The sequence below is a fragment of the Neofelis nebulosa genome, chromosome 6 (genome assembly GCF_028018385.1).
Source record: "Neofelis nebulosa isolate mNeoNeb1 chromosome 6, mNeoNeb1.pri, whole genome shotgun sequence".
Taxonomy (NCBI): domain Eukaryota; kingdom Metazoa; phylum Chordata; class Mammalia; order Carnivora; family Felidae; genus Neofelis; species Neofelis nebulosa.
In genome coordinates this window covers 21417397-21436729 of record NC_080787.1, presented here as the reverse complement: position 1 = coordinate 21436729, position 19333 = coordinate 21417397, and the positions used below count along the sequence as shown (strand labels likewise).

General features: G+C 39.5%; 1 protein-coding gene and 1 long non-coding RNA gene across 13 annotated transcripts in view; one reads left to right on the top strand and one right to left on the bottom strand.

Moving 5' to 3' along the window:
* MAK (male germ cell associated kinase) overlaps window positions 1–19333 on the bottom strand; it is a 73803-nt gene that overhangs the window by 48478 nt on the left and 5992 nt on the right. For 11 of the 12 annotated variants that reach the window (XM_058733012.1, XM_058733014.1, XM_058733022.1 and 8 more), the window contains 5 exons: window positions 17893–18217; window positions 9649–9703; window positions 8864–8985; window positions 4233–4312; window positions 1262–1394 (listed from right to left, as the gene is read on the bottom strand). In XM_058733012.1, the coding sequence (XP_058588995.1) occupies window positions 1262–1394; window positions 4233–4312; window positions 8864–8985; window positions 9649–9703; window positions 17893–17993 (491 nt within the window). In that variant the 5' untranslated portion in view covers window positions 17994–18217. Of the gene's footprint in view, window positions 1–1261; window positions 1395–4232; window positions 4313–8863; window positions 8986–9648; window positions 9704–17892; window positions 18218–19333 lie in introns of those variants that run through there. The other variant, XM_058733021.1, reaches the window with a different exon arrangement.
* LOC131513796 (uncharacterized) lies at window positions 15089–17211 on the top strand. Its single transcript, XR_009262801.1, has 2 exons — window positions 15089–16279; window positions 16970–17211. It is a non-coding gene; the product is annotated as an uncharacterized LOC131513796 (long non-coding RNA).

Sequence of the window (19333 nt, the reverse complement as noted above, 5' to 3'; positions counted from 1 at the left end):
ACACAGAAAAGTGCACGTATTGTAAGAGGGCAGCTTGATGAATTTTCACAAATAGAACACATCCACTGACGCAGCACCAAGTTCAAGAAAAACTGAGTGTTGTCAGCATCCCAGGAGGTCCCTCTCCCGCACTCACTGTCACTATTCACGTAACTGCTACCCTGACTGCTGACAGCATACGTTAGGTTTCACTTTATATAAGTGGAATCCTACTATATGTACTTTTTTCCTGTTTGGCCTCTTGCTCTCCGCATTATATCTGTGAGACTCAGTCGTATTGTTGTGTGTGGCTGTAGGCTTTTCATTCTCATTGCTGTAAAGCATTCTACTGGGTGAATATATTCCGCTGCTCCTGATGGACGTTTGGGTAGCTTGCAGTTTGGGACTATTACATGTCATCTGATGAGGATGTGCATGTCTTTCTGTTGGTAATGCATGACGTTTCTTGGTTTTTGGTTTTTTTTTTAAGTTTATTTATTTATTTATTTATTAAAAAAAATTTTTTTTAACGTTTATTTATTTTTGAGACAGAGAAAGACAGAGCATGAACGGGGGAGGGTCAGAGAGAGAGGGGGGACACAGAATCTGAAACAGGCTCCAGGCTCTGAGCAGTCAGCATAGAGCCCGAGGCGGGGCTCGAACTCACGGACCGTGAGATCATGACCTGAGCCGAAGTCGGACGCTTAACCGACTGAGCCACCCAGGCGCCCCAAGTTTATTTATTTTTGAGACAGAGAGACAGAGTGTGAGCGGGGGAGGAGCAGAGAGAGAGGGAGACATAGAATCCAAAGCGGGCTCCAGGCTCTGAGCCGTCAGCACAGAGCCCGACGCGGGGCTCGAACTCACGAACTGTGAGATCACGACCTGAGCTGAACTTGGATGGTTAACCAACTGAGCCACCCAGGTGCCCCGCCCCCCCCCCATGATGTTTTTATTTGTTTATTGGATGTCATGTAAGCAGTATGAGACAGAGATTTTTTTCCTATGACGTTCACTTCCGTGTTCCCCGTGCCTGAGATAGAATCTAGCACATAGTACGTGCTCAACAGATGTTTGTCGAATGAATGAATCAATTAATGAAATCCTTTTTCCTTCAGAATAGTCATGACCCAATCCTTCTTTCTCCACAGAATGCAAAAGTCAGTTTTATATTTTCTTTTAAATACTTGATATGGAACCTCCAGAAAGCGATGTAATGATCTTTTGTGGTAAAACTTTAACACAGACATAAACCTCTACAGAATTGCATGAAACTACTCACCATCGGGTAGATACATAATCAGTATACGGTGGCTGTGATCTTAATTCCCTTGCAAGTCCAAAATCAGCAATTTTCACAAGTTCTGGGCCCATACAAAGCAAGTTTTCTGGTTTCATATCCCTATGAAAAAAACCTTGGGAACAGAGAGGGAAAACAATAATAGATCATCACGTTTAAACATACTTGAAACCTAAACAAAATATAACTGAACTTCTCTGTTGTAATTAGGAATGTGAACTTAGGAAAAAAATAAACCCTAACTATTGTCTAAAAGGTGAAGGTGGCAGGCACCCTGTGTTCAAAATAAATTGGCAAGAAAGTTCCCACTGTACCTAAGGACATTAAAAATTCCCACTTAACACATATTTCTATTTGTGAATCCTGTAAGTTCAAGCACTGAGCTAGACACTGCCACATTATGATTATCTCCATTAATTTGCACAACCACCTTAAGGACGTATTATGGTCACTGTTGTATAGCAGATGAGGAGGGGGAGGGCAGAAGAGAAGGAGCCTAATCAAAGCCCGAGGAAAGCTGCATATTCGGGCTGACGTCACTTATTTGAAAAGTCCATTAAACGAAAACGCAACTGCACCCACTTTAGCCAATTCTTTCATTTGCAGTTGTTCTATTTACCAGCTCAGTTCTCCCCTGGTAGCTGCTTTATTGAAAAGCCCAATAATTGTAATGGTTATTTACCAATTCAGTACGTAAAATAAATGGTGACTGAAGCTGAAAGGCAGGTCAGTGAACACGAGGCAGAAAACCCAGGAAGAAGGACATGAAAACCCTCTTCGTACATTTCTAAGGGCCATCTAAAGCACACCGGTGACACGCGGGTGGCCTGTATTCCAATGACCTTGCGAGGCGGGAGACTCAAGAGGGGGCCTGGTCCCTTGTAGGATCCGTTGTAGGTGATCATTGTGGGAGCGGGTTTCACATAGCTTCAGCCTGAACTTTTTAAGCCGAGTTTTAAGCCTAAGCTTTTCTAATTCCTTCTAAGCCAGTGCGGGCTCTACATTGGTGACATCACAGCAGTTTTGTACCCAGTGTCATCTGGTACTTCTTACTCAAAATAGTTGTTCTGAGATCCATTTCACAAACTTCCAAGGGAAATACACTGCACTTTTTTTTACCGCAGAGACAAGAACAGGAACACACGTGGTGGTGAGTAGACTGACATAATCCGTAAAATCGTAGAGAATCAAACCAATTACATATTTGTACAGTTGAGGTTTTCCCCATTCTCATTAATATAAGGGTATTGGTAACGTGGTCCTATTTTAACTAAAATATTAGTGTTATTTTGGGACAGCCACTGTTTTAAAAATGTTTGCTCAAAGTAGTACATCTGAGATGCTTGTCCACTGTAGCAAGAATAATGTAGCTTCTGTAAAAATATCTATTGTTCTTGGAGTCTGGCGTCCCCAGTCACTGTCATCAGTTGTGGAGCCAACTGCACACCATTCGTGTTCTTTACTTTTAATTTGTCAAGCCCCAAGCCAGCTTCTTCCTGCAATCTCTTATGCTCTGACGTTGCTGGGAGTTCCTCCTATAGACCCAAGGAATCTAAACCAATTTTATTCCTAACCTAAAAAATATCAGTAAATCACAAAAGTCTTTCCAAAAATCAAATAATTCATAATGCTTTTGATTTTTCCGCACATTGGTTTCTACTGGCATAAATTAACTCAGGCAAATATATATCACAAGTTACCATGCTGGTCAGTATTACAAAATGGGCTGAAGATGGAAAATCCATTATGAACAGTTAAAATAGCATATGTCCTCTATTTCCATGTAATTAACAAATGACTGGCTTTTACCAGTGGGTTGTAGTATGTTACCGTAGGTTTTAGACGTTTAAAGGACCAAAAAGTGGGATTCAGGAATGTTCTGACAATGCTTACGTGGAATACATAAGTAGCATTTTTACCTATTTATTTAAATGTTTATTTATTTTGAGAGACAGAGAGAGAGAGAGAGAGAGATTATGTGCTCACGTGAGTGGGAGAGGGGGACAGAGAGAGGGAGAGAGGAAATCCCAAGCAGGCTCTGCTCTATCAGCACAGATCCTGATGCGAGGCTTGATCCCACGAACCATGAATCCATGACCCGCACCGAAATCAAGAGTCAGCTGACTCACCGACTGAGCCACCCAGGTGCCCTTAAATAGCATTTTTAGACATTAAATTATCTCGTGTAACAGTTAAAGGGGAAAGTTTCTCCTTTCATATCTTCTCATATAAACTATGGGATGAAACGTGAAAGGAGACTGATGCTGGTGATTTCCAAATGCCTCCGTTCAGAACGCAGCGGTGGTCTGGCACAAACCCTTCCAATTTAATATCGGAACGTCTAGTGATTCTAAACAAATGTTCGCTAAAAACTTTCATACTAATTATGTTAACTTTTTGGACTAATTATTTTGGTTTGATAGGTATATAAAAGACTATAAATGAAGATCACATAAATGAGAGATTCATAAAAATAAGACCAAGCACTTTCCTTAATTTCACTCAAAGAACAGAAACGGCAACAATAAAAAACACAAAGAACAGAAACAACTAAATGTAAATACTAAGGAAAACTATAAAACACCATAGCATGGGCGCTTTAAACTATTTAAACGCTAATAAGGGGTCATGTGATCAAAGCATTCCCATCTTTTCCAGAAGAAGGGCATTTTGTTTGTTTTGTTTTCATTTCCAAGGTAAAATCAGGGCAGGAGATTATAGGATGGGTTTATTGTAACTGGGACTAACAGCTGATGATCAAAGTGTTAACAAATTCTGCTCTGGAGGAAGATAGTTAGAGATTACAGAAATACCATTTTACATAGTAGGCACATATTCCAAAGTTGTAGTTACTCAATAGAACGTTATTTAGCAGTTTATGGACAATTCCTGTACGTGACCTCGTGACCTTGACAGTCATCTAAAGAGGCAGGGAAATGAAATTTAAACCTACCATGTTTATGGATGAATGCCAGTCCTTGTAATATTTGATACATAATATTTCTGATGACTGACTCAGGGAACAGCTTGTCTCTGTGAAGACACGAACAAATAAACAGTCAAAGAGTCGTGTAACTCTGTTAACCAACCAACCAAAACAAACAAGAAAGGAGATGTTCTTCCTCCCTCAGAGCCCCTGTTAGCCTCACGATGCTGGTTAAAGGTAGCTCTATAGTTGTTGAAAGGTTGTAAATTTGAAACGTGACCATTAGAATTTTTGTTTGTGTTGATGTTCGGTAGAAACTCAAACCCAGTAATGAATGTATCTGCACGAATATTCAATAGCTAAATTTTAAACTGTCCCAAGAGAAGCAAAGTAAATTGGAAAACTCCTAATAGTCAAGGAAGCCAGGTGTGCAAATCTGTGTGATAGAGGCTTTAAGAGTTTTAGGGGCATAACTGCTTCAGTTCTGTATTGCCTACTGGTACTGTCCAATGGAAAAATATATTAAGAGCCACAAATGAGAAACACTTATGTGTTTACTTTTTTCCTAGTAGCCACATTAAAACAAATGACACAGGTGAAATTAATTTTTAACAATATTTCATTTAGTATCTATACCAGGTATCATTTCAACATGTAGTCAATATAAAAATTATTAATGAATTTACTTTTTTTTTTTGGACCAAGTTTTCAAAGTCTGGTGTGTATTTTTATTTTACCTTTAAAGAACATCTCAGTCCAGATGAGCCACGTTTCAGGAGTTCGAGAGCCACATGTGACTACTAGCTACAGTATTGGACGGTGCAGCTTTATATGGTATTTACATAAAGACCCTAATAAAGCCTAAATTAAGACTGAAACATATGAGTTGTTAACATGAATTAATTCTCTTTGACCCTGAAACCAAGCAGTGTTTTAGAAGTAATCATTTTAAGCTTTTAAAGCTCATCATAATTTCAACATTTTCTAACATCTTTATCACAGCGTGATTGATTGGGTTAGAGTGGGTTTTTTTTTATGTTTATTTATTTTTGAGAGAGAGAGAGAGAGAGAGAGAGAGATGGAGAGCGAGTGGGGGATGGGCTGAGAGAGAGGGAAACACAGAAGCTGAAGCAGGCTCCAGGTTCTGAGCTGTCAGGTTCTGAGCTGTCAGCACAGAGCCCGACGTGGGGCTCAAACTCATAAACCGTGAGATCATGACCTGGGCCCAAGTCTGACGTTTAACATTTGACTGAGCCACCCAGGCGCCCCTGGATTCGAATGTTTATTCAAAATGCCCTTGGGGCGCCTGGGTGGCGCAGTCGGTTAAGCGGCCGACTTCAGCCAGGTCACGATCTCGCGGTCCCTGAGTTCGAGCCCCGTGTCGGGCTCTGTGCTGACAGCTCGGAGCCTGGAGCCTGTTTCCGATTCTGTGTCTCCCTCTCTCTCTGCCCCTCCCCCGTTCATGCTCTGTCTCTCTCTGTCCCAAAAAAATAAATAAAAAACGTTGAAAAAAAAATTAAAAAAAAAAAAAAAAAACAACAAAATGCCCTCAACATATGGAAAATGGCCTATTTCTGAATATTACATTGTTAACTATATTATATGCTTATGTAATGTTCTAAAATATCTCACCAAACGGGCTGAAAACACACAATAGAGAAAGATACACACTGATCTTATATAAAGCTTGAAAATACTATTGATCATATATTATTGAAATATTTTTTAAGTTATTTATTTATTTATTTATTTATGTTAGTGATCTGTACACCCAACATGGGGCTTGAACTCACGGCCCTAGGATTAAGAGTCACATGTCTTTCCAACTGAGCCAGCCCCATATTATTGAAATATTTTTAAAATACATTTTAAAAAAAACGAAATATTTTTATCCTTGCCAACAATTTAAATTATATAATGAATGCTATAAATTAAAGGTACAGTTATAGCATCAGAGCAAAGGTTTATATACATTGGCCTTCAGTTAAAATAGAAAAAAAGATTACGTGAATAAAAAAGGCTTTTAAATTAATCTTGATCCTCAAAATAATGCTTCAGGAAGTTAAGCTACCAAAAACAAAGTGTAAGAAAGCCACTTAGCCTCAAATAGCTCTTTGCCATGTACAACTGTTGTTAAATTTATCCCTTTTACATTGAATAATCATCAAACAGTATCATTTTTATTTCCACTTAATTTAGAAATCCAGAACTAAATCATGAAATTCCAAACTTGACTATTTTTATTGTTCCTTTGCTATCGCATTATCCACTCAGCACAGATTTATATATTTTTAAAATCAGATGAAAGTATAACATTTTAAATATTTATATTTACTTTTTAAATTTTTTATATCTTTTTTTAAAAATATCTTTTTCAAAAAAAAAAAAAAAAAATTAAAAAAAAAAAAAAATAGAAAAAAAGGGGCGCCTGGGTGGCGCAGTCGGTTAAGCGTCCGACTTCAGCCAGGTCACGATCTCGCGGTCTGTGAGTTTGAGCCCCGCGTCAGGCTCTGGGCTGATGGCTCGGAGCCTGGAGCCTGTTTCTGATTCTGTGTCTCCCTCTCTCTCTGCCCCTCCCCCGTTCATGCTCTGTCTCTCTCTGTCCCAAAAATAAATTAAAAATGTTGAAAAAAAAAAAATTTTTTTAAAAATATCTTTTTCGGGTGCCTGGGTGGCTCGGTGGGTTGAGTGTCCGACTTCGGCTCAGGTCATGATCAGGTGGTCTGTGAGTTTGAGCCCCGCGTGGGGCTCTGTGCTGACGGCTTAAGAGCCTGGAGCCTGCTTCGGATTCTTTGTCTCCCTCTCTCTCTGCCCCTCCCCCACTCATGCTCTCTCTCCGTCTCAGAAATAAATAAACATTAAAAAAAAATTTTTTTAAATATATCTTTTTCTTCCACAACTGTATCTCAATATATCATTTCATACATTTTAAAGAGCATGATTATTAGAAGCCAAACATTTAGGACTATCCATCATCACCTGATTAAAAAACTATTTTGATTTTTCAGTATTCTGGTCCAATACTAATCCATTTACATGTATAACTTTTATATTACGTTTCAATGTTACATAATTATAATTTTTATTTGTTTTATTATCCATTCATAGGCATTTTCATATTCATTATAATTATCACTTTTAATGACTACAAAATAATCTCATCAGTATGATACAGTATAATTAACGTATTCTCCCCGATAGTTATTTCTTTTAAATAAAAGAGAGGAGTGAAGCATGTATAGCCATTTAACAGAACATACTAACAATAGTAACTGAAGATTATGTATCAGCAAAACAAAACGCTTGTAAGTGAATCGATCAAATAAAAAAGTTATCACCACTAAAACTGAAAATAAGTAAAAAAAACCATGCATGCCTGTTTCCATGGGCCAGAAAGAGCTGGAGAAAAATAAACACTGATTTGAGGGGTTGAAATTTTCTTTACCATTATTTTAACTGCTATTAATGATAGGACATTAGCCTGTGGAGCATAAAAGGCATTCAATAAGTATGTTTTGAAAGAAGGAAAAATGTGATTAAAGAAAAATCCACTCACCATCCTTAAGGATTACTTTGAGTGGGTATGTATGTGTGTATGAAAGAGATACACAGATAGCAATCAGCATTCCACTGGGAAGTGTGTTTATAAAGTATTATAGGATCTTTTGTTGAACACCTCTGGCTTTAAAAGCGGGTAAAATGGGGGCGCCTGGGTGGCTCGGTTGGTTAAGCATCTGACTCTTGATTTCCGCTCAGGTCGTGATCTCATGGTTGGTGAGATTGAGCCCCGTGTGGGCTCTCCACTGTCAGCGCAGCAAATAAATAAACTTGAAAAAAAAATCAAGATAAATATTTCATATAAACGCACACACTATACTTTTTGAAACAAAACCTGTCTACAGTTGCATGCTCAGTGATAAAGCTGGCCTTGGACAAAACTGAGAAAATTTTCATTGCTTCATTACTCTCTCCGGCACTTTGTGAAAGGTTAATGAAAGAAGGGAGGAAGGAAGCAGGTTTCATGAAGGGATCTAGTAAGTTCATTTACTAGAACATTTAAGTGAATGATAAGACTTAATGTGTTACCAATTCCAAAGAAATCCTCATTTTAATTTCTAAACGTGTGAAGAGAGAGAGCTTCAGTCATGTGCCACGAGCTTGGGGAGGTTAATATTTTGGTGGTAGCTCCTGGTCACATGTGGGAGATTAATGTCCATTTTACTTGCTTTAAAAAAAAAATGTTTACTTATTTTACAGAGAAAGAGAGAGAGAGAGCACATGAGTCGGGGAGAGGCAGAGAGAGAGGGAGAGCCAGAATCCCAAGCAGGCTCTATGCCTTCAGCACAGAGTCCGACACAGGGCTCGATCTCATGAACCATGAGATCCGGACCTGAGCCGAAATCAAGAGTCAGATGCTTCACTGACTGAGTCGCCCAGGTGTCCCTACCTTGACTTTTACGAGATGACACCAGAAAAATGGTGACTGTGTCATAGCTGGTTCTTCTTCGAGTTATGAGGATATCAGCTAATTAGTTTAGATTCACTCTCGGGGTGACAAACCCTTCATGCTGTAAAGTGTGACGTGTTGAAGGGATCCAAGGAACTCAGAGAGGAGGTAACAGGGAAAAAATTATGGTTTTTGTAAAATAAAGACATACCTGTCTTTCATTAATTGATAGAGGTTTTCTTTCATATATTCAAATATAAAATAGAGATGATCATTTTCTCTGATAACTTCTTTTAGTTTGATCACGTTGGCGTGGTTAAGCTTCTTCAGAGACTGCAGCACAGCAAATACGCAATAAAATTCTTAAAGCCAAGTTATAGAAGTTGGCAAAACCTCATCAGTGCTACCTATGATAATTACCTTAAGTGATCTTCTGAACTCATTAATGAATTAAGTTTCAGTGTCTACAATATTTTACATGACTAAGTTAAAGTAAGCAGTGATTGTTTCCAGGAATGAATGGAAGGGCCAACATAAACAGTCGATGTTACCCACCAAATGTTTCAATCTGTCACTTTTGTCTCTCCCGTCTATTCAACAGGTTTAACTTTTTTCTGACTTAACTGTGTGACATTCCATACAAATGTCTCCAAAAATGTATCCAGGTTATACAGTGTAACATAGAAAGAAATGGTTTGTAGTTGTTAAAAGTTGTCTTTCCTTTGACAGCATGAAGGAAAGTGCTCTTTTAAAAGTGAGAGTGTATACTTTCAAATATGAGGGTAGAGTTATTTTCTGTTCTCCACTGACATTTGGTTGGGGAATGAGAAGTTACTTTACGTAGGAAGATAAAAAAAAAACGTAAGAAATACAGTTATCTTTGGACTGCTTCCTACAAAGAACAGAACAACCCCTTTAGCAGCCATCTTCAGAAATGGGACAGGGTGAGGCAGAGTTAAGGCCTCCTTGGGTTCTTTCCATCCGTAGGCTTTTTACCTTAACTTCTCTCAAGTTCATACATTCATCCCAAGAATAGAACTTTCTCTTCATCCTGAAATAAAATAAGACAAGTTTAGTGTACAGGGACTGGATTTCCAACACCAATAACACTGTTGGCTTTCTTACTCTAGTTTCCATTTTGGGCAAGCTATGATCTCTCTCTTCCTCCTCCTTAAAAGGGAGCCACCTCCCTTCTGTATATCTCAAGGCTGTTTGGTACAGGTTCACACTTATGTCATACCTGAAATTCTGCTTTAAACACAATGGTGAAAGTATTACCATTAATCTTCCTTTCTGGGTGAATTCTAGCATGTCTCTAATCAGTTGATTGTGTTTTTCTAACAGGGCCTCTTCCAAATCTCTTTCTAGAACTTAACAGATAAATATGAAACACTGAGGTGGAGAGGGGAAGGAAGTCATAAATTTTGGTAGCAAATGTAGTAAAATAATTTGATCTGACAAATTCTGTATTATTACCCCAGCTTTAAACAGGAAGCCCATAAAGTTAAGTGATTCAAGTCAATAAAAATTCAAAAGTAACCAAACCTTAGAAATAGCTTTCTTTTCAAAAAGATTTTTTTCTTAATTTTTCTTCTTGAAGTATAGTTGACATACAATGTTGTATTGGTTTCAGGTATATAACATAGTGATTCGAAAATTATGTACATTATGAAATGCTCACCATAAGTGTAGTCCCCATCTGTCACCATACAATGTAACTACAGTATTATTGACTATTCCCTTTCCTGTACTTTAAAAAATTTCCACATATGAGTGAAATCATACGGTATTTGTCTTTCTCTGATTTATTTCGCTTAGCATAGTACTCTCTAGCTCCATCTACGTCATTGCAAGTCACAAGATTTCATTCTTTTTTAATGGCTGAGTAATATTCCTCTGGAGTGTGTGTGTGTGTGTGTGTGTGTGTATAATTATCACTTTATATATATATAATTTATATAAATTTATGTAAGTATAAGTATATTTATGTAGGTATATAAGTATATTTATATATACTTTTATATACAAGTTATATAAAATATATAAAGTATATATTAAAATATATAAATATATAATATATATTATACAGGCATATATATTATATTACTAGTATATTACTAGTATATATTATATATACTACATGAATTATATATTATATAAATATATTGTATAAATGTAATATATATTATATAAACTACAATAATATATAAAATTACATCCAATATATATTTATACATACATATATAAATAAAAATATATATTATATAATATGTATAAATTATATATATAAATTATATGATATATATGAATTATATATAAATTATATAATATATAAGTTATATATCAATTATATAATATATTAATTTATATATATAATATATATCTATATCTATAATTGTCACACACACACACACACACACACACATATACCGCATCTTCTTTATCCATTCATCTGTCAAGGGACACGGGTTGCTTTCATATCTTGATTATTATAAATGATCCTGTGGTAAACACAGGGGTGCACGTATCTTTTCGAATTAGTGTTTTTCATTTTTGTGGGGTAAATACCCTGTAATAGAATTCCTAAATCGTATGGTATTTCTATTTTTAATTTTTTGAGGAAACTCCATACTGTTTTCCACAGTGCCTGCACCAGTGTACATTCCCACCAACAGTGCGAAAGGGTTCCCTTTTCTCCACATCCTCACCAACACTTATTACTTCTTGTCATTTTCATTTGAACCATTCTGACAAATGTGAGGTGGTATCTCATTGTGGATTTGATTCGTATTTCCCCGATGATTAGTGACGTTGAGCATCTTTTCGTGTGTCTGTTGGCCATCTGTATTTCTTCTTTGGAAAAACGTCTATTCAGGTCCACTGTCCATTTTTTATTTGGATTGTTTTTTTTGGTGTTGAGTTGTATAAGTTCTTTCTATATTTTGGGTATTAATTCCTCATCAGATATACTATTTGCAAATATCTTCTCCCATTCAGTAGGTTGCCCAGAAATAGCTTTCTTGAATTTTGTTCTTTACTTTCCCTCTTCCATCCCAGTGTTACCATTAGGGATAAATATACCAAAAGTAATAAAGTAATAAAGGCAACAAAATAATTCCACTATATACACCGCAGGTAGAAGTTGTATTTTTATATGAACAGATTTTTAGTCACCGTGCGAAATGGGACACGAGAAAAAAGAGGATTCACGTTCTAAAAAAAAAGTTTCCTCGTGTATAGAAATTACAAGGCTGGATTATGAAAATAAAGACTCTATATGCCTTGCTGCTTTCATTTAGTAGTATAATCTCCTACTGATATGTTCCAGAAGATTCTCAGGAAGCTTAAGTCGTCTTTATTGATTAAACTAATTCCTGTAGGAATTATTCAGAGCCCTTACAAGAGTGTCATACACAAGGGTAAGGAAATGAGTAAATGAACACAGCATGCCATGGTAGCTAAGAATGTGGCCTGTGAGGTGTCTGGGTGGCTAAGTCGGTTGAGCGTCAGACTCTTGATTTTGACTCAGGTCATGATCCCAGGGTTGTAGGACTGAGCCCACATCAGGCTCTGCGCTGAATGTACACCCTGCTTAAGATTCTCTCTCCCTCTCTCTCTGCCCCTCTCCCTTGCTCGTGCACTCTCTCTCTCTGTCTCTGCCTCTCTCTCTCTAAAATAAATAAAATGAAAAAAAAAATTTTTAAGAACATGGGCTGTGGCATTGCCCTGCTGGATTCAGATCCTTGCTCAGTGGCTTACGGATCGTGTGACCTTGTACAGATTGCCCATTGACGATTCTGTGCCTCAAATTCTGTAGCTACAAAGTAGAAACCACTGCATATGAAAAGGTTATTGTAAACTGTTTCGTTCAGCACTCAGTAAATACTGGATGGTCTTGTTTTTGCCAATATCTGTGATCATTGACAATAAGACATGAATGGCATCACTGCTATTATTTCTAAAATATCCTTAGTGAATCAGAATTTCATTTATACTCATTAAGGTGCTATGCCCAACTAATCATCTATTCCCAACTAGTCATCTTTTTTTTTTTTTTTAAAGTTTATTTATTTTGAGAGAGAGAGAGCACATGCAAGCAGGGGAGAGGCTGAGAGAGGGAGAGAGAAGAGAATCCCAAGCAGGCTCTGCACTGTCAGCACAGAGCCTGATGTGGGGCTTGAACTCACAAACCGTGAGATTATGACCTGAGCCAAAACCAAGAGTTGGATGCTAAACCGACTGAGCCACCCAGGTGCCCCAGCCCAACTCATCCTCTTAAGAAAAGGATAGTACTATGGGGCGCCTGGGTGGCTCAGTCGGTTAAGCGTCCGACTTGACTTCGGCTCAGGTCACGATCTCGCGGTCCGTGAGTTCGAGCCCCGCGTCGGGCTCTGGGCTGATGGCTCGGAGCCTGGAGCCTGCTTCCGATTCTGTGTCTCCCTCTCTCTCAGCCCCTCCCCCGTTCATGCTCTGCATCTCTCTGTCTCAAAAATAAACGTAAAAAAAAAAAAAAAAAAAAAAAGGATAGTACTATTGCTAGGTTACTGCTCCTACTGTGCTTTTTCTCCATAGCACTTATTATCACCTCTAACATACTGTCGAATACTTACTTATGATGTTGAGTCCTCCCCTCTCCTCAAATGTAAGCTCCTTGGGGACACCCCCACATGCCTAGAGCAGTTTTTGGCATACAGTAAGTGCTCAATAAATATTTACTACATGAATGGATGAATTTCTGTGCTCACAGATGGGCTCATGAGGAACTATCCCCCAAACAGGAGACCGTCAGAAATAGAATTGCCTTTCAAGTCCTTAAAAAGTAGAGAGTTTAATAAATAGTTTAAATTTAATGAGATAAGAGGATCTTACTGCTAACCACGAGAATGAATGGTGTTGCCGCTTTTTTTTTTCTTAAATGGCAGCAGATAATACAAGGTGATCTATAATACATGTGATCCATTTCTAGCCAATAAGATGTAAAAAAAATTTTTTAACATTTATTTATTTTTGAGACAGAGAGAGACAGAGCATGAACGGGGGAGGGTCAGAGAGAGAGAGGGAGACACAGAATCTGAAGCAGGATCCAGGCTCTGAGCTGTCAGCACAGAGCCCGACACGGGGCTTGAACTCCTGGACTATGAGATCATGATCTGAGCTGAAGTCAGACGCTCAAGTGACTGAGCCATCCAGGTGCCCCTAGCCCAGACCTGTTTTGAATGCAAATATTCAGTTACCTATAGGCACCTTAAAGCTATTATGTCCACAAGTGAACCCAGCTTTACCGCTAAGCCTGTGATTTCCCCTGTCATGGAGAACGGCACCATCACTAGGCATTTCAGCAAGAAGCCCAGGAGTGAGCCCGGACTCTTCCACATGCTTTCCTCCTTTCCGCCATGCCCAGTCACCAGTTTCTACAAAGCCTGGCTCCTAAATGTCTCTTGAGTGCTTCCACTTCTGTCCATACCCAATGCTATCTTCCTAGATCAGGTCACCACCACCTCTAACCACGAGGACTACACCAGCCTCCTGACTGGTCACCTCATGTCCAGCCTTGATCTCTTTGATCAGGTATCCGCTCTTTTGCCAAAGGGACCATTCTACAGCAGTACTGGATCGTATCGACTCTCCTGCTTAAAATCCTTCATCGCCTTCTAGTCAAGCTACACGAACTCATTGCCCTGGCTTTGTGACTTCACCCTTTAGCCTCATGACCCTCCTCTGCCGCACTCAGAACCTACATTCGGGCCACCTACCCTTCTTTCAGCTATGCAGCACACACAAACCTTCCTATTCTCTTGCCTCCCGGCCATGATACATATTATCCTTGCTGCTTAGAGCATTCTTCTCCCTCCTCTTTTTCTTGGTATTTTTTTTCCCCTCACTCTTGAGATCTCACTTTCTACGGAAGCTTCCAGCACATTTCCCCAGCATCACTTCTCTGTGCTCCCCTGGGACCCGTTATTCCCCCATCAGAGGACTTACCATATTTTACGTCATAATTCGTTTAATCCGTTGGTTTTCCTCACTTACATTGTAACTCATCTATCTCATTCCCATTTTGGCCTGAGCACCAGTGTGGTGGGAGCTTAACAATTAATGTGCTGAATGGACATTTAACTTTTTCTCAAGCCTTCCACATGACTCCTCCTCCTTCTCATTCGTTTTGCTATGTCCTTACTTAAGTTAGGAACACGGTCTAGCACATGGTAGATACTGAAAGCGGCAGACATTGTGAGTTGACTATCGAAAAGCCGCTCTTTCCTTCCTCTTTACTAACACAGCTCAGGGTACAAAATGCTCAGCGAAGTACTCAGCTTCCCAGCCTCCCTCCCGAATAGCCGGGTGCTCTATGTGACACGCTTCCGGCCAATGAGAAGTAACCAGAGGTCTTCTGGATGGAGGTGAGGCGCCTATTTTCTGAAGACAACAGAACTTAGGTCTATGAAAAACTTAGGTCTTGTAAGGTGGTGACCTTACAAGGTACTAGCCCTGGGCTGCCTACCTCCAGACTTTTTATTATGTGAGAAAAATAAATCTCTAAGTTACTTGTTAAGTTAAATGCCTGTTTAAGTTATTTGGTTAGGTTTTTTTTTTTTAATTTCATACCCCAAATCATTCCTAAATTATATGCATATGGCCTCTTCTCAGCCCTCAAATGAATTTGACTTCTTACAGTTTTAGACGCCTCAGTGCTTTCAAGGCTCTACTCAGCTCTCTGCAGGTGAGGCCTCGTTCCTATTTTACGAAATGGGACCGTGAAACACACACGTGATTTTGCCACCCACAAGACACCATGAGCATTTTGTAAAATAAAACCAACACCGGTAATAATGTTGCATGATTCCACCGGACCTCATCTCCTTCCTCATTTTTTACCCACTTCCCAGAGGCCACAGCTTTCGTGAGATGTATGTGTTGCTTTCCAGGTCTTTCAAAACATTTTATATATAAATTTACATACAATGAAGTATTTGTGTGAGTGCATACAATTATTTAATCTACAAATAGGGATGATTTCATCTCATTTTGGCTAATACTTATCCCCCCTTTTTTTTTCTCTTATTGCATTAATTAATTAGATCACCAATGCAATCTTAATTAGTAGAAATATGGCAAGCAGTCTGGCCTTAAAACCAACTCTACTGGCAATACTTCTGATATTTTGACATAAAGATGATGCAGCGTATAAGTCTTATCAAGCTAGGGAAGTTTCTTTTTATTCCTATTTGCTAAGAGGTTTTTTTGGTTTTTTTGTTTTGTTTTGTTTTGTTTTGTTTTGTTTTGTTTTTCCCAGTCATGAATGGGTATTGAATTTTACTAAGCCCACTCGGTAAATATTTCATTTCAGTTATGGTACATTGTACATTTATTTGATAATAATGGCTACTGTCAATATTTTATAAAACTATTTCCTTAAACATGTAATGTTTTCGATCATGACATTTTAGAGTTTTTAACGCTTGATAAGCATTTGTTAAAGCATTTAAATTTTAGATTGCCATCACTTGGCTGATTTGGCAATTGGTCTCCAAGACTCGTTCTGAAGGAAGGCGACGGCCACGTCATGAGAATATTCAAGCAACCCTCTGTGGAGGCCCATGTGAAGAGGCCACTTCTCAGCCAGTGAGTGAGTGTTCTGGGCTAAACTGTGCCCACCCCTGCACACAAACCCATATGCTAAAGTCCTAACCCCCAGCACCTCAGACTGTGACTTGATTTGGAAACGGGCCTTTACAGTGGCAGTGAGGGTAAAATGAAGTTATTAGGGTGGAACTTATTCCAGTGTGACTGGTGTTCTTACAAAAGGGGGAAATTTGCACACAGAGATATGCACGGAAGGAAGATCATGTGGAAGACAGACAGGGAGAAAATGCCATCTAGAAGGCAACGAGAGGGACCTCGAACAGATCCTTCCTTCATGGCCCTCAGAAGGAGCCAAGCCTTCTGACACCTTGATTTTAGACTTCCAGCCTCCAGAACTGAAAATCTGTACATTTCTCTCCTTTCAGCCGCACAGTCTGTGGCTTCCGCTTTGTTACAGCAGCCTATTTATTGGCTACATTTCCCCCCACCAAATCCGCGTTGAAGTTCTAACTCCCAGGAACTGAGTGTGATTGTATTTAAAAGACAGACTTGAACGAATTAATTAAGGTTACGTGAGGTCTTTAGGGTGGGTCCTAATCTGATATTACTAGTGTCCTTATAAGGAGATTAGGACACCTTGAGAGGACACAGGGAGAACACGGCCATCTGGGAGCCGAGGAGAGAGGCAACGGAAGAAACCAACTCGGCTGACGCCTTCATCTCTGACTTCCAGCCTCCAGAGCTGTGAAGAAGGCGACCTGCTGTTTCAGACGCTCGGTCTGTGCTCCTTCTTTATAGCAGCCCTAGCAATCTCATCTAGTGAGCCACCTTCGAAATGGACGCTCGGTCCCAGTCCAGCCTTCGGATGACTGTGACTCATGAGACACCTGGAGCCAGAACCGTCCAGCTAAGCTCCCCCGAAACTCCGGACCCACACAGTGTGAATTAATAAAGGTTTGTTCTTGTTTTAAGTCACTAAGCTTTGGAGTAACTTTTTTTTTACGTATAATAGATACGAAATACGATAGTTTAAGAAGGTAAGTAAGTTGGGGCGCCTCGGTGGCTCAGTCGGTTGAGCGTCCAACTCTTGACTTCAGTTCAGATCATGATCTCACGGTTCATGGGTTCGAGCCCCGCATCCAGCTCTGTGCTGACAGGATCTCCTGCTGGAGATCCTCTCTCTCTCTCTGACCCTGCCCCCACCCCACCAAATCAATAAATAAACTTAAAAAAAAAAGATGATTAAGTTAGTAATAGTTAATTCTATTTCATTGGTAAGCTTAGGAAAATACCACACACCATTCAGAACTCGACTGGTCCTATGAATACCATCTTTCAAGGCCTATTAACTTAAAGCAATCATATGGTCTACTCTGTACTCAACTTTAAATTCTAAACACTTTGCAAACATCGCCTTCAGTTTCAGTTCATATTTCTCAGGCATAGAAAGCAGAGCACTTATATTTTTTGATCATTAATGTAGCCGGACAAACCAGAAAACTGAAACAATGTGCGTGGGGAATCCCGTTTGGCAGTGTTTCTCCAGAACGGCAGTCCACATTAGCCAAACAACCATGGGGTCCGAGCTAGGCCTGTCTCTAAAGAAAGGGCAAAGGAAGATCGGACGCTCAAAGTCGGCCGCGTCGCGCACGGTACCTTTTGATGGCCACCAGCTCCCCAGATTCGTTACTCTTGCCCATCAGAACGCTTCCATACGTGCCGTCCCCCAGCTGTCTCATGGTTGTATATCGGTTCATCTCGGAAAAATAATGCAACACAACTTGTTGACTGAGACGACTCCCTTGTTGAATATAAACGTAAGTGCTTCCTTATCCGTCTTCTTCCCTTGGACTGTTGTTGCTACACTGGTGACAGCTGTGTCATCGTTAAACACAGGCTCTTGCCCAAGATTACGTAGGTTCATGAAGTACAGCAATAAGGAATCTGGCAAGGAAACGGTGCTTTCATTCTTACGAACACCCTCGAGAAGAAAGGAAACAACAAGATGAATAAAAGGAATTTTCATTAAGGAATCTCTTCAAACATCTCCTGGTAAACTAAGCACGGGGAAGAATTATAATATGTATGCCAGTATGCTAACCATTTGTCAGTCCATCCTTTGTGCGATGTGGAATGGAGTTTGCGGAAGCAGGCTGGTAATACTCATTTATGAAATCTTCATTTACATCACACTGTGTTATTTATCCCATGAATATTCAGTAAATACTGGTTGAATTTGTAGGATTCCTTTTATACTGAATATAACCTATATTATTCTAAATCAGGCACTGGAAAATCACCATCTATTCTATATCCATTCTTTGAATCAGTTTTTGCATCACATTTACTTGGCCCATGATCCCTTATGTGAAACTCCTGGGCCAGCTGTACTCGGAATCCGGGAATCTGCACATTTTAGAAAAGTCATATGGTTGGGGCGCCTGGGTGGCTCAGTCGGTTGAGTGTCTGACTTCGGCTCGGGCCATGATCTCCCAGCTCGTGGGTTCGAGCCTGGCATCGGGCTCTGTGCTGGGGTCAGCTCGGAGCCTGCTTCGGATTGTGTGTCTCCCTCTCTCTCTGCCCCTAACCCACTTGCATTCTATCTCTGTCTCTCTCAAAAATAAAGAAACATTAAAAAAAATTTTTTTTAAGTTGTATGGTGAATATACCATATGTTATGTAACACTTCCCAAACAGCATCTTAATCTAGCTGTAGAAAAATATCTGAAAAGTACACCCACTAAAATAAATGAAGGCTATAATGGCATGACATTGTTACAAATTTATTTAAAAAGTTTTCAGGGGCGCCTGGGTGGCGCAGTCGGTTAAGCGTCCGACTTCAGCCAGGTCACGATCTCGCGGTCCGTGAGTTCGAGCCCCGCGTCAGGCTCTGGGCTGATGGCTTGGAGCCTGGAGCCTGTTTCCGATTCTGTGTCTCCTTCTCTCTCTGCCCCTCCCCCGTTCATGCTCTGTCTCTCTCTGTCCCAAAAATAAAATAAAAAACGTTGAGAAAAAAAAAAAATTAAAAAAAAAAAAGTTTTCATTTTGGGGGCGCCTGAGTGGCTCAGTTGGTTAAGGATCTGACTTTTTAAAAAAA